General features: G+C 34.3%; 1 protein-coding gene and 1 long non-coding RNA gene across 3 annotated transcripts in view; one reads left to right on the top strand and one right to left on the bottom strand.

Moving 5' to 3' along the window:
* Positions 1-495: 495 nt before the first annotated feature.
* LOC120611723 (uncharacterized) lies at positions 496-1,726 on the bottom strand. Its single transcript, XR_005655275.1, has 2 exons — positions 1,594-1,726; positions 496-958 (listed from the first exon to the last, which is right to left on the bottom strand). It is a non-coding gene; the product is annotated as an uncharacterized LOC120611723 (long non-coding RNA).
* A 3,286-nt stretch (positions 1,727-5,012) lies between these two features.
* OLR1 (oxidized low density lipoprotein receptor 1) overlaps positions 5,013-13,531 on the top strand; it is an 11,539-nt gene continuing 3,020 nt past the window's right edge. Inside the window, exons 1-3 of one of the 2 annotated variants that reach the window (XM_039874299.1) lie at positions 5,013-5,217; positions 7,753-7,854; positions 9,287-9,532. In XM_039874299.1, coding sequence (XP_039730233.1) covers positions 5,118-5,217; positions 7,753-7,854; positions 9,287-9,532 — 448 coding nt within the window. In that variant the 5' untranslated portion in view covers positions 5,013-5,117. The remainder of the gene's footprint in view (positions 5,218-7,752; positions 7,855-9,286; positions 9,533-13,531) is intronic. The other variant, XM_039874300.1, reaches the window with a different exon arrangement.

Below are 13,531 nucleotides of genomic sequence, written 5' to 3'. Positions count from 1 at the left end.
CTGGAGAAATAAAACTTTTTGTTTATCCTAATGAAAGTGATTATGTCTTGTGGCAATTTTAACTCTGAGCTCAGCCCCATATCAGAGGAGAGAGGATAAAGGTAGGAAGACAGAAGAAGGTATTACAATGAAAAGGCTTGTAGCAGAGGTAAAGGGAAACGGCCTCATTACAACCCTACACAATCTCATAGTTCCATTAAGCTTGTGAATCATTAGCTTAGACACAGTTGTTAAGGACTTGGAGTGGAACCAGTGGAGGGCACATGTACACAGGCCTTTTCACCTGTGCTTCAGGGCCTCGTTACACAATAGCTGTAACAAGTGGGACTAAAGAATTACTTATGTCTCGTTTCTTTGTTTATTTTCTTTTTGACCTTGTCCAAGTCAGGTGATCCCCTGTGGAGTCCCTTCCTCTCTGTGCCTCAGTGGAATAGAGACCAGAACCGTTATCACTCTGAGACAGCAAATATGAGTTATAAAGAGCTGAACAGTGAGTTGAGCCACAGCCAGGGCTTCAAAAATAGATAATGTGGCAAAAGAAACCACTTTACTAGGAAGCGTCTTTATTGTATGACCAAAGATTGTAGCCTGAGTATTGAGTGGCAACCTCAGAAGCATTGAAGGCCAGTGATAGCGTTAGATATAAGGAAGTTTAACAAAACAAGAGGATAAAGTTTATCATAGGATTATTAGTTTTATGTGCCATGTGACATATTACCACAAATTATATGAGCAACAATGTAAAACAGCATTTATCACCTCACAGTATCTGTGGGTTAGAAGTATGGGCACAGCTTAGCTAGGTTCTCTGCTAGGGTATCACAAGGCTTTCATCAAGTTGTCTGCTAGATTGTGTTCTCATATGTAGGCTCGACTAGGGAGGAACACACTTCCAAGCTCCCTCAGGCAGAATTCATTTCTTCGTGGGCGTCGCACAAGCTTGCTCCTTTAAATGCAGCTGGAGAGAGAGGAGGGAGAGAAACATTAGCAAGTTTGGCACTATACCTTATGTAATTATATATACATAATCACATATATTCCGTCACCTTAGCCACACTCAAAGCCACAAATCCCACCCACACTCAAGGGGAGGGGGTAATGCAAGAGCATAAAACCAGAAAGCAGGGATAATGAGAACCATTTAAAGTCTGTCAAGTCTGTCCAGCTATCTGCTATGCAAGGATTATAGAAATTATCCCCCTGGATCTTTAACTATAGGAGAAATCCAAATGTCCATTAATGGATGAATGGACAAACGCAATGTAGTTTACACATACAAGGGAAGAAATACTAGTCAGCCTTAAAAAGGAAGGAAATTCTGACACATGACTGCAACTTGGATGAACTTTGAAGACATTATGCCAAATGAAATAAGTCAGATACAACAGGACAAATATTGTATGGTTTCACTTATGTGAGGTATCTAGAGTAGCAAATTCATACAGTTAGTGAATAAAAAGGTGGTTTCCAGGGGCTGAGAGGAGGAAGAAATGGGGAGTTGTACTAATCAGGGCCCTCCAGAGAAACAGAACCAGTAGGATGTATATATACAAAGAAAGAGATTGATTATATGGAATTGGTTCATGGAATTACAGAGGTTGGCAAGTTCAAATGTGAAGTGCAAGGCAGCAGGCTCAAGACTCGGGAATGCCAGTGATGCGGTTCCAGTCCAATGGCTATCTGCTGAAGAATTATTTTCTTATCTGGAGAAAGGTCAGGTTTTTCTTGTTTCATTCAGTCTTTCAAGTGACTGGAAGAGACCCATTCGTTTTATGAAGAGATATCTGCTTTTATGTTAAATATTAATCTCATTCAAAAATACCCTCAGAGAAACATTCAGAAGAATGTGTGACCAAATATTTGGGCTACCCCATGGCTCAGACAAGTTGACACATAAAATTAACTCTCACAGAAATTATTGTTTAATGAGTATAGCTTCAGTTGGAGATGATGAAAAGGTCCTGGGGATGAATGATGGTGATGGCTGCACAGCAATGTGAACATACTTAATGCCACTGAACTGTACACCTAAAAATGGCTAAATGGTAAAAATTTTATGTTAAGATTTACCACAATAAGAAAGAGAGAAGAATCCGTTTGTTTCTATCAGACTTGAATAGTGAAAGGCAAAAAAGGCTGAGCTGAGGAACCAGATGACCCAAAAGACAGTGACTGATCTAACTTTCAAATTCTCCATGTGGTGGCTCCTCAGTACAAAAATATTTAAGGGTAATCTTGCTGTGAGTGTTCCCTACCTCACACTGACTGTACTTTTAAAGTCTTCTATGAAGTAGATAGTCTCTGCTTTGGCGATCTGAAAAGTCTCTTACTGAATCCTTTTGAGAGATGTTCATACTGAGTTTATAATATCTCAATGTCACCTGTGTCTTTAGTAACTGGGATAATTGGGAAAATAATGAGCTGAGTTCTTGTCTGGCATGAGGTTGAAAAGATATATTCAGCAAACCACATAAATGTTTTGGGATTTGGTTCCACTTTCTTAAAAATAAAAGAATTGAGATTTTTTGTTGTTGTTGTTAAATTTCTCTGTATTTTAAAAATCCAGCTTATGCTGTCAATGTCTTTATAGTTAGGAATCTCAAGCATTAACTGTTTACTCTGTAGAATATTACACAATTTTTATGGTGTGCCAGCGTGGGAGGAAAAAATTGAGCTTTTCTTAATAGAAGGGGATCTATCCTTACTTTTAAAGGGTTTGTAATTTAATTAAAGAGATGGAATAACATCGATGAAATTGAAAATCAATACAGTGCACTTTAGAGTATATAAAATGAAAAGAGTAAAGAAATCTATGATGTCAAACCTACCTGTTAAATAAAGAGGATTTCTAAATTCTTTTAAATTTTTATTTTTAAAAATTTATTATGATGACATTGGTTAATGAAATAAGAGGATTTTTTAAAGGAAAAAAATGAATTGTATTTGAAGGGAGTACAAGATTTGCAGAGTTCATCGTGAGGTGCTAAGCTGCTTAGTGAGTTGCCTGTGAGTGTTGACTCAAAGGACAATGGATGATGAAGCTTTCTTGGGTTTTATAGGTAAAGTGTGGAGGTGGATATCAGAAGTCTGAGAGACTTAGCTCAATCTTAGACCTTCTCTAAAGAATATAATTCTTTCTGATGCTGTGTACATCTTTGGATGTTTCACTATATAGTCACATATATCCTTGCAAGACACTTCTTCCCAGGATAATCCATAAAGGTTAGTAGGATGTGTTGTGCACACACACACACACACACACACACAAATGTCATGTTTATTTCATCAATGAGTGTATTTATATGTCTTATCTTAATCTACTAGAATACTAATGAAATACAAAATAACTGAGTTTCTGTGGGGAATATGGTGTCCTCTTCATTGTGATAGCATTTCAGTATTTATTAATTCATTATTAAAAATAATTTCATGAGATTTCATTTATGCGAAAGTCACCACGTTGAATTCAAACCAATCTTGCTTCCTAGCACTCATAGTAAAGGAGAGTAGGAAGAGGCTTGAGTGACAAAAGTAGATAACATTGGTTTGTTACAAGCTGATTTGACTAGGATATATTTGCTACGCGTTGAGTGTTTTTGTGTGTGTGTATGTGAACTGTGTCATAGAGTAAAACTTTAAGTGACAAATGAATATTTTCAATTTGGTCTCAGATACTTTGTACAGGGCAAGAGAATATAAAAAAACCTAAGGATGTTTTGAATGAAATGCTAATTAGGCTGTCGATAGTGATGATTTTTATTAATAGTTTCCTAGATAGTTTATTTGCCTCTATATTTTTCTCCAATGTTCTTTTATGTGTTTCCTTACTTTTATTTTTTTTTTCCTGGCATAATTTAAAGTAAAGATATCATATCACTTTTTCCATAAATACTCTGCAAGAAATCTCTAATAGAGAAGGATTTTTTTTAAAAAGCATATATAACTGTAAGGAGATATTTATTTTATGATTAGGAAGTTGTGAAGGGAAAATAGATAAGAATTCTATCAATGAATACATATAGGCCTCTGAATGGGGATTCCATGATTGTGACTCAACTTAATCATGTATAAAATGAAATTCTTTGACAGGCAATTCAACTGTGCTGATTACTACTCATAATATTAATAACTATTGTTTATTGAGTTCTTATTATGTTTGAAGTATAAAACTTAGTGTTTTCACCCAATTTGAATCTCCATAACAACATTATTAACATTATGAAGTGGACAATATAATGTTTCAATTTATAGACAAAGACATATGTTTAGAGCGTTAGGTAATTCTCCAAGATTATAAATCAAGGTGATAGCAAAGGAAAGATTTGACACTAGCTCCATCTGGCTTCAAAGTTTTCTCTGCTACTATGCTACACTGCCACTGTATATATAGTACCTCCAATTAAGTTCTAAGATTACCCAGGTATAATATATAATATATAATATATGTATATATATATACACACACACACACATATATATATATGTGTGCATACATGATATACTGTTAAATCGTACACTTGAAATTTGATTTTATGAATGTCGCTCCAATAATTTTTAATAGAAAACATAAAATAAAATTACCCAGGTCATCCATGGCTGAAAATACGAGCCATATGTGATTGACTCCTCAAATTCCTAAGTCTATTAAAACAGTCAAAATTAAAAAAGGAAATGTGAGACTTGTGAAAGACACAGTATAGAGATAATCTGCTACAGTGAAATAAACAAACAAATATGGACACTGGAATCAAAGAATCTGGTCTAAATACACACTTTTCCACAAATTTAGTGTGACTTACCCTTTCAAGTTTCAGGTTTCTTACCCGAAGAGTGGGTACAAATTTCTCTCCTCAAATGCTCATGGAAAGTACAGGTTTCCCTTTCATAAATTACTTAGTGAAATATCCTGAAACGCTATCAGAATCACCACTTTCCCCGCCTGCAATAGACATAGCCCAAGAATTTGCGTCAGCAAATATGAAGCAAAGCCTCTTCTTCCTACCAATGATTGAGTCATTCTTCTATTAGATAGCGGTAGCTATTTAAACACTCCAGCAGAAGCTCACACATTTTTACTTTGTAGAAGTCCTTGACTGCTTCACTTTCTCATTCTTGGAATGAATTTGGAGGCAACTTTTGATGACCTCAAGAATAAGACTATGAAGGATCAACTTGATCAGAAACCAAATGGACAGAAAGCTAAAGGTACTAGGGATGGTGAGTGTGTACAGGGAGAGAATCCTGGATTAGTTTAAAACTGGAGATTAACTGAATATAAGAGTAGGAAGTTAAAATACTGAGTATAGGAAAATATTACAGAATTAACAACATTTACTTAGAAGAAAAGCAAGTTGGATATAATGGTAATGATGATGATGGTGAATGAAATAATGGTATGAATGATCATGTAGTAGACAATGATAACTTTCATTGAACATTTACTATAGGCTACGTTCTCTGCTATTCACTTACATGTACTATTTTTCTGAATCTTCATACCTTGAGATTAGGACTATTATTGTTTCTCTTTTACAGAGAACTAGCTGGGGAGCAGAGGTTTAACTGAATTACTCATTTTATGCAGCTAGTAAATGATAGAGCTAGAATTGTATCATAATCTCCCATTTATCCAGAATCCAATCTATCAGAAGCTTCAGAAAATGTTGAAGTGACCCAGTGTATATACAATAATAATTTTTATAATAGTGTCCTTGAGACATTGCAAAAACTGGACATGTTTTATGAGTTATTGTAAGCAGAGTAAATAATATTCAGTGTGATTTAGCATAAATTATGTTTTATTGTGTAGCACTGCTTTGAAAAACTATAATCTGATATACACAGCAAGTTAAACTGCTTAAGTATGAATTAATTTATAATCTCAACTCCACAAACAATCTGGATAATTTGGCTTTTACCTTATATCCATTCTGAAAGAAAGGAACAAAATATAAAGAGAGGAAGTCATAAAAATTTCAGGAATTTGGATAAAGAAATTCCAGGTCATGTTTCCATGTAGCAAAATTAAGTGTGTGTATGGAAAAATTTAACATTTGAGCTGATGAACTTAACTTGGTATGAAAACAGTACTGGCATTTATAGGTAGATCTACAAGTTAACAGTAGTTATTTGCTCATTCATTCATTCATTCATTCATCATACAGTATATACTGAGTGCCTGACCTTTACTACAATTATGAAGTTAATTTTCTTAGAACCTGATTATATCAATCACCTATTATACAAGATTTGATTGCTTTCTGATTAGAAAATTACTAGTGGAAGCGGGAATTAGATGAATGGTCTCTATCTACCAAGGAGACAGGACAAATTGTGGCCTATAGAATATGAGAGTGTGCTTTCCCTGCACAGGTGTGGATCCTGTGACTTCTAAAATTTCATAAGTTTCATCACTTAAGGAGTAGTGGACATATTTGATCTCCTATAATATCTACTCCTATGGAGTAGATACTGATCAAGGGAAATGTTGGTTGAAAGATTTACACAGATATTTACACAGACAAGATTAGGAAATTATTTGCACAAGACACAATTAATCTTCTACTTCTTTTCTGCCAACTTGCTGCACAGACTCTAAGAGCTTAATAACTTTGAATCCATGAATGAACCGTATTCCTTCATGTCAAAATTTCTATCTTGTTTGTATCATCTGTAGAGCCTAACAGAAGTGCTTTTGACATATGAAAACTCTGTGAATAAATTTGACTATTGATTAATTTAGATCATTACATATTCGCACTGGATATTTTGTAGCGTAATGTTCCAAGTCATATAACTACTGACGATTGGATTAAAGACTGATGTTGGGATTTTAATATTTGTATGAACTTAGCAAGTCACTGGACCTTTCAGTTTTCTTCTTGGCATATACAGGGTAAAATTATCAGTTCCTTATTTGTTTATCTTACAAGATAAGGAATCTAAATACATTAGATAAGATATTTTCCCACTGAACCAAAATATCTGTGCTCTTTTAGTGATGGAGCACATAATTAGACATACATACACCTGTGAGCTACATAATTTATTTGCTTCTATATTAATGGTGATTTTTTTTTTTGTAACAACAGGGCTACATCTGGTGTAAATATAGAACGTAACATTAATCTGAGTTAAGTGAATGTTGAGGTTTCATTTCTAGTTTATTTTGGTCAATAACCCCAGTTCCAAGATGTAATTTTAGTGAAATAAAAATAGAATAGCAGAGAATTATATTGTAATTCTTTGAGGAAATCTGGTTGAGTAACTGACTAAAGCTTATTTGCTTGATATCTGACATTCATTTATGGTATGTTACTTATAAAACACACTGTGTGTGTGTGTGTGTATGTGTGTGTACATGCACACACTTGTTCTACATTAAAAACATCTGGCTCTCTGCCCTGTGGATGAAGTTGATTCAACCAGCTGGACTGAGAATTTCTTGAAGGGTCATTGTGGTGAGTAATAGACAAAGTATAAGCTTTAGAATCAGATACTTAGAATCAAACATCTGGTATTGAATCTTGGCCCTTAAATTGTGTCAGTTGTGTGACAATGAGTAAATTATTTAAATTCTTTAATCATCCTTATTTTTCATCTGTAAATATGGATAACGAATTACTTGCAGAGTCCTTGGGAAGACTGGAACTAAGCAATGCACAGTACCAGGTACAGATGGGATCCAAAGAATTGTTTGATTACTTGCTTGCATCTTTTTTGTCTTTCTGATTCTATCTTCTGTCACTCTAGGTCTTCATTTTCTTTATTCTCCTTGGTGGTGCCCTGTAGCTGTGACTCTAGGAATCCTTTGCCTGGGTTTACTGGTGACTATCATAGTGCTGATAATGCAAGGTAAGTGCTGACATAGAAAAATGACAGAGGAAAAAAACGAGAGTTTATAAAAGTAGTTTGTAAATTGGTTTCAGAACACCTTCAAACAACCTTGATTTAGGTACATTTTAGGCAAACTGTTTTTAGAATGAGTGGGAAGATGGATGGGTATATACTCTCTCAAATTAATTGAGGCATGGAATGAAGATTATGAATGCAAAGTTTTCGTTTTGACTTTTTTTCATAACTTTATGAATAGAACCTATGTAAACCCTAGTATAATGAGAAAGAAAATAATTTGAGTAACTTATCCATAAGTTCACCTGAAAAACCCAAAATTGAAAGAAATGTCATTTTGTTTATGTTGAGTTTTCGTAGCGGTATTAAATACCACTTTAAAGTTAAGAACCAGAAACACAGTCTAATAAACAAAATATTTAAAAGAAAACATACTTCAAATTCATAGTATGGCTATTTAAGAAAGGGAGGATGTCGAGAGGAAAAGAAATGAAGAGAAGGATGAAAGTGGCCCAGAAGGAAAAAAGATGTGCCCATTGTTCATCTAAGCTACCTGTGTGTAGATCTGGGTCATTTCAGCTTCCTGGAATTCAGATCATTAAGGCTTTTAAAGTGCTATTTGTTTTTCAGTTGTTGTTTAAGGTCACAAACCATTTATTTTTTCAATTGATAAACACTAAGGCCTTTCACAATGATCGAGATTCGTGTCCATGACCACTGGCAATAATTGGAAGTCTTTCTCCAAATCTCTGTCACTTTACAAGGTCAAATCTCGCCTTCAAGGCATTTAGTGTTGAATCATAAAACTTCCAAAACTGAGACACTTGAGCCTTAACATTTGTTGCCTGCTTGATTTCACAACCTTCATCTCATCTCCACCCTTCCTAAAATGTGCTATGGAAAAAAAAAAAAAGTTTTTAGACTCTTGTGACACAGTGACTTAAAATAATTCTGTAGGAGAGTGCCTCAAAACAAGGGTGAGTATCACAGTTCTTAAATAAATTTAGGGAGTCTGAAAGCGTAGAGAGTTGATGGGAATGAGTATACAAATAGACTAAATCATTAATGACATTCTTACTAACAGTCATTAAGTCTAATTGGTTACTGACTATTTTAGATTGTTTATATTTTATTTATGCCACTGATACTTATTTTGGGATTACTTTTAATTTGTGTGTACCTCTCAATAACAAGTAAAATCTTGATAATTTTTTAAATCACAAGTATCTGTGACAGTCCTTGATATTAAAAATACATATTGCAGGAATATGAAAAAACTTTCAAATCAATAATTTCTGAGTAAATTTGGGTCATTTTCTAGTGGTTTATTTGTTGTCAGAATAGATTATTTGATTCAGTTATTTGATTTCTTCAAAATCCAGTGGAGGGATTTTTGGGGGGGATTGGAAATAGTCTTAATTCAGCTGTGATTTAGTATCCCAGGTGTCTGATCTTCTAAAGCAACAGCAAGCAAACCTCACTCACCAGGAAAATATTTTGGAGGGACAGATTTTAGCCCAGAAGGAGGAAGAAAAAGCTTCCCAGGAGTCACAAAGGGAGCTCAAGGAAATGATAGAAACGCTTACTCAGAAGCTGAATGAGAAATCCAAAAAACAAATGGAACTTTTTCATCAGAACCTGAATCTCCAAGAAGCTCTGAAGAAAGCAGCAAATTTTTCAGGTATAGGGGAGGGAGGATTGAAGAGAGGTATTAGAAACTTCTTGGTTTAATCTTAACTCTTTTTTAGAAATGTCTCTAGGCACAAAAATTGGCATATGGATATGTGTATCATTGTTTACACAATGTTATAACATAATTTCATAATGTTCTATATCGGACGTTCTCTATTTCTGTCATCCCCACCCCATCCTCTGCCAAATTCTTGATACCTGATTTAATTAAGCACACTTTTGGTGGAATTAAGTTTTCCTTTCTCATAAGTATCTCTTTCTTTTAAAATTCTAGTTTTGACATTTTTCTGAAAGAACACTTAGGGTCCACCCTTACTCCTTGCCACAGATTTTCTTATGTCATTTCATTCCAATGTATTTTAATCGTTGATTTCTTTTCCTACGCAGTCTCCTTTGTCCCTCTACCTCTACCTTAGCTTTATTCTATGGTACTATTTCTTAAAGTGTACTATATCAATTTAAATTGAATCCATGAAGGCAGACTGGCTTAGAAGTATTAGGTAGATACTTCAGATTAAACAAAAATCTGAGGGGCTCAGGAAGTCAGTTTATTATGAAAAGAACTGAGTTGATCTCAGCTGTTTAATGGACTCATACTCTAGGAGGCTGGTAGAAACAACATCTGTAAGAAAATGCTAATGTAAAGTCTGATATGATTACAGAAGTTATTTCTATTAGTCTTCCCACTGTGTGTAATTAAATCAGGTATATGTTTTAGTCATAAGGAGAGTAAGAGGATGTGAGATGGAGTACATTTCTTCCTTGGAGGTATATGAATGAGTCTTATTCTAAGCATCAATAACTAACTGCCACTAATAAATAGTTTTCTCCAGTTTATCTGTGCAACTCAATCTCAACCATGTAATTTCTTTGAGTAAACTTTATATAATAACAGTTCACAGATAACCACAGATCCTTTCATTTTATAGATGAAAAAAATTGAAACCCAAGTGAGTTAAATGTTAATAATAATGATTAGAAAGTTCATATACAGTTTTGCAGTTTACAATCCCTTTATTATTTACAGAGTTACTTAACTTTCCAAAATAAGCAGAAATTTTTAGCAAAATTAATCTTTAGCTAAGTGTCAAACATGTATTTAATCTCTTTAAAGAGAGAGTTATTGAGAAAATAAAAGAATACACCATCTCTAAGAATACTCAAAGGGAGAAAGCTGGTAAATTAAGGATAGGAATGTTAACATAAACAGAAATAGCTACTACTAGCCGGTGGTTGATTTCGCAAGAGGGGCTGTGAAAAAGTTTTGTTTTTATCCGTTGCATGGAATTAAATCTACGTCAGGACCTTTCAGAACCATCTCCCAGAGATACCAGGCATGGATAACTGATTAAAAATAATAAGTGATATGTCTTTCACTGGCAGATATGCTAGGTAACATGTTTTATTCCTTGACAGTGTCAGATAAAGGCCAATTAGTAGTGATACCAAATAAAGTACTGCTTTTCATCAAGCAGATTTGAGAAGATTCTCAAAAGCATTAATAATAAAAGACCACCTGGAAAAAAATATCAGTTTTCTCAGGTTTGAGACAAGTTTGATCTTCCTTACTAAGAGATCTGTGGTCCTCAGTGTATATATGAAGAGGGAAAGACTCTGAAGAGTTGCCATATGTGGTTTGCTTGAGGTCACCCAGCTAAAAAGATTCAGGGTCTTCACAGTTACATACTTTAAATTTAGCCTGGAAATTGGTGGTGGTTCTCAACCACCAGTTAGTGTACATATTATCACCCAAGTAGCTTGTTTAAAATGGTAGATTTCAGGTTTACCCCAAGATTCTGTATCAACACATCTCGAGGGCACCAAGAAATATTTCCTCAATTGACTCCATCTCAGAAGTTTGAGAGGTAGTGTGATGTAGGATTAAACATGCAGATGCTAAAATTAGACCGCCTAGGTTTCAATTCCCATTTTCTCTACCCATCAAACAAACAAAATGAATGCAATCTGTTTCACAGTGTTGTTGTGAGGATTAGATGAATTAATATATGTAAAGTACCACTGACAGATTTTGGCACAAATAAAAATATTTGTGTTCATTAAATAAAAATAATAATTAAAATAAACACATGTGGTTTAAATATCACATTTTGAAGTTTGTCTTTCTTGCTTTGTCATGGCTTAGAAAACCTGCCTAGACTGCCTTTTAGTCCACAAAACCCAATGTATTCTTTCCTTTTTCATAAAATTAGGCAAATGAAGAAGTAAAACGCTTGCTTTCATTGCTTTCGACCTAGCCCTCCATTTGCCTTTTCTCATTTACTTTCTTCCTCTATAGCTCAGCACCCTCCTACATTCTCCTGATAAAGCCTACTCTTATAAAATTATCTAATGGTTTTATGCCACAATGAAAATTCAAATTAAAATGTTGCTTTTCTCAAGGATTTTAGGTTACTTCTTCTTCCCCTCCCTCCCTCCCTTATTCCCCACCCTCCCTCCCTCCTTCCTTCCTTCTTTCCTTCCTTCCTTCCTTCCTTCTTCTTCCTTCCTTCCTTCCTTCTATTCCTTCCTTCCTTCCTTCCCCTTCCTTCCTTCCTTCCTTCCTTCCCTAACAATAACTTTCTTTCTTTCTTTCTTTCTTTCTTTCTTTCTTTCTTTCTTTCTTTCTTTCTTTCTTTCTTTCTTTCTTTCTTTCTTTTTTCCATTCTTGGTCATAGCATAGACCATAGATAGGGCTTTGTTTTTATTAAAGAGATTCCAAGTGTTACTAACTCGTGGGAGAGGTGATGATGATGATGAGGAGGAGGATGTGGGAGTTCTTTAAAATGTCCATAAACATATAGACATTGGCATATTTTACCTATTGCTTAAGGCCTCAGTTGGTGCTTTGGACCAAAAACTTCTCCCTATTTTCTGAAATCTTATTGAAATTGAGAAAGTCATTTTGTATCAATATACTGTTCTACTTAGAACATCTCTATCCCAAAGAAATATTGTTTGTGCTGCATTTGCAACATTAAATTTTCTAGTAATTACATTAAAAAATCAAAGGGTAACATGAAATTAATTTAATAAAATATTTTATTTAACCCAATATATCTGAAATATTTTTGCAACACTAATCAGAATGCAAATTATTAATGAGATATTTTACTTTCTTTCTTCATACTAAGTTTTTAAAATCAGGTGTGTATTTTACATTTACAGTACCTCCTACTGTAGACTAGACATAATCCAAGTACTCAAGAACCACATATGGTTCACGTACAACATGTGTCTAAAATCAGGAAGCACAGTATTTAAGTCTAAATCCATTATTCAAAGACCTGAAATTTTTAAATATATAAGCATATCTTTTTAGTAGCAGAATGGCTATTAAAAAGACATTCTTCCAATTCTCACTTTCATTATTCCAAACTTAACTTTAAAAAATAGATGAGACCCCTACATATACTGCCTACAAGACATTCACTTCAGATTAAAAGTCACACATAGACTAAAAGGAAGGGGATGGAAAAAGATGTTGCCTTGATGGACCTAGAGGGTACTGCGCTGAATTAAATGGGTCAGATAGAGAAAGACAAATGGCACATGATTTCACGTACATGTGAAATCTAAAGAACAAAATAAGAAACAACAACAACAAAAGTGGAAATAAACTCATAGATACAAAGAATATTTTGTATCTAGATGGGACAGGGGTTGGGAAGACTGCGAAAAAAGGTAAAGGGATTAAGAGGTATGAATGGATAGTTGCAGAATAGACATGGAGCTATAGAGTGTAGCATGGGGAAGATGGTTAAAAATGTTGTAATAAATGTGTAAGAGGGAAGAGGGGTACTAGATTTAGTGGGATGATCGCTTTGTGAGTTATGTGGATCTCTGATCACTGTGCTGTACAACTGAAACTGGTATATTATTGTGTGCCGACTATAATTGAAAAAAAAAACCTCATTGAACTGCACTATGTAAACAAAAAAATAGATGAGATTCTAAAAGTAGATCCCAGCTCAAGCCTCGTTTTCTTTTT

The sequence above is a fragment of the Pteropus medius genome, unplaced genomic scaffold (genome assembly GCF_902729225.1).
Source record: "Pteropus medius unplaced genomic scaffold, Ma_sr-lr_union100, whole genome shotgun sequence".
NCBI classification, from domain to species: domain Eukaryota; kingdom Metazoa; phylum Chordata; class Mammalia; order Chiroptera; family Pteropodidae; genus Pteropus; species Pteropus medius.
This window is presented reverse-complemented; position numbering and strand designations above follow the sequence as displayed.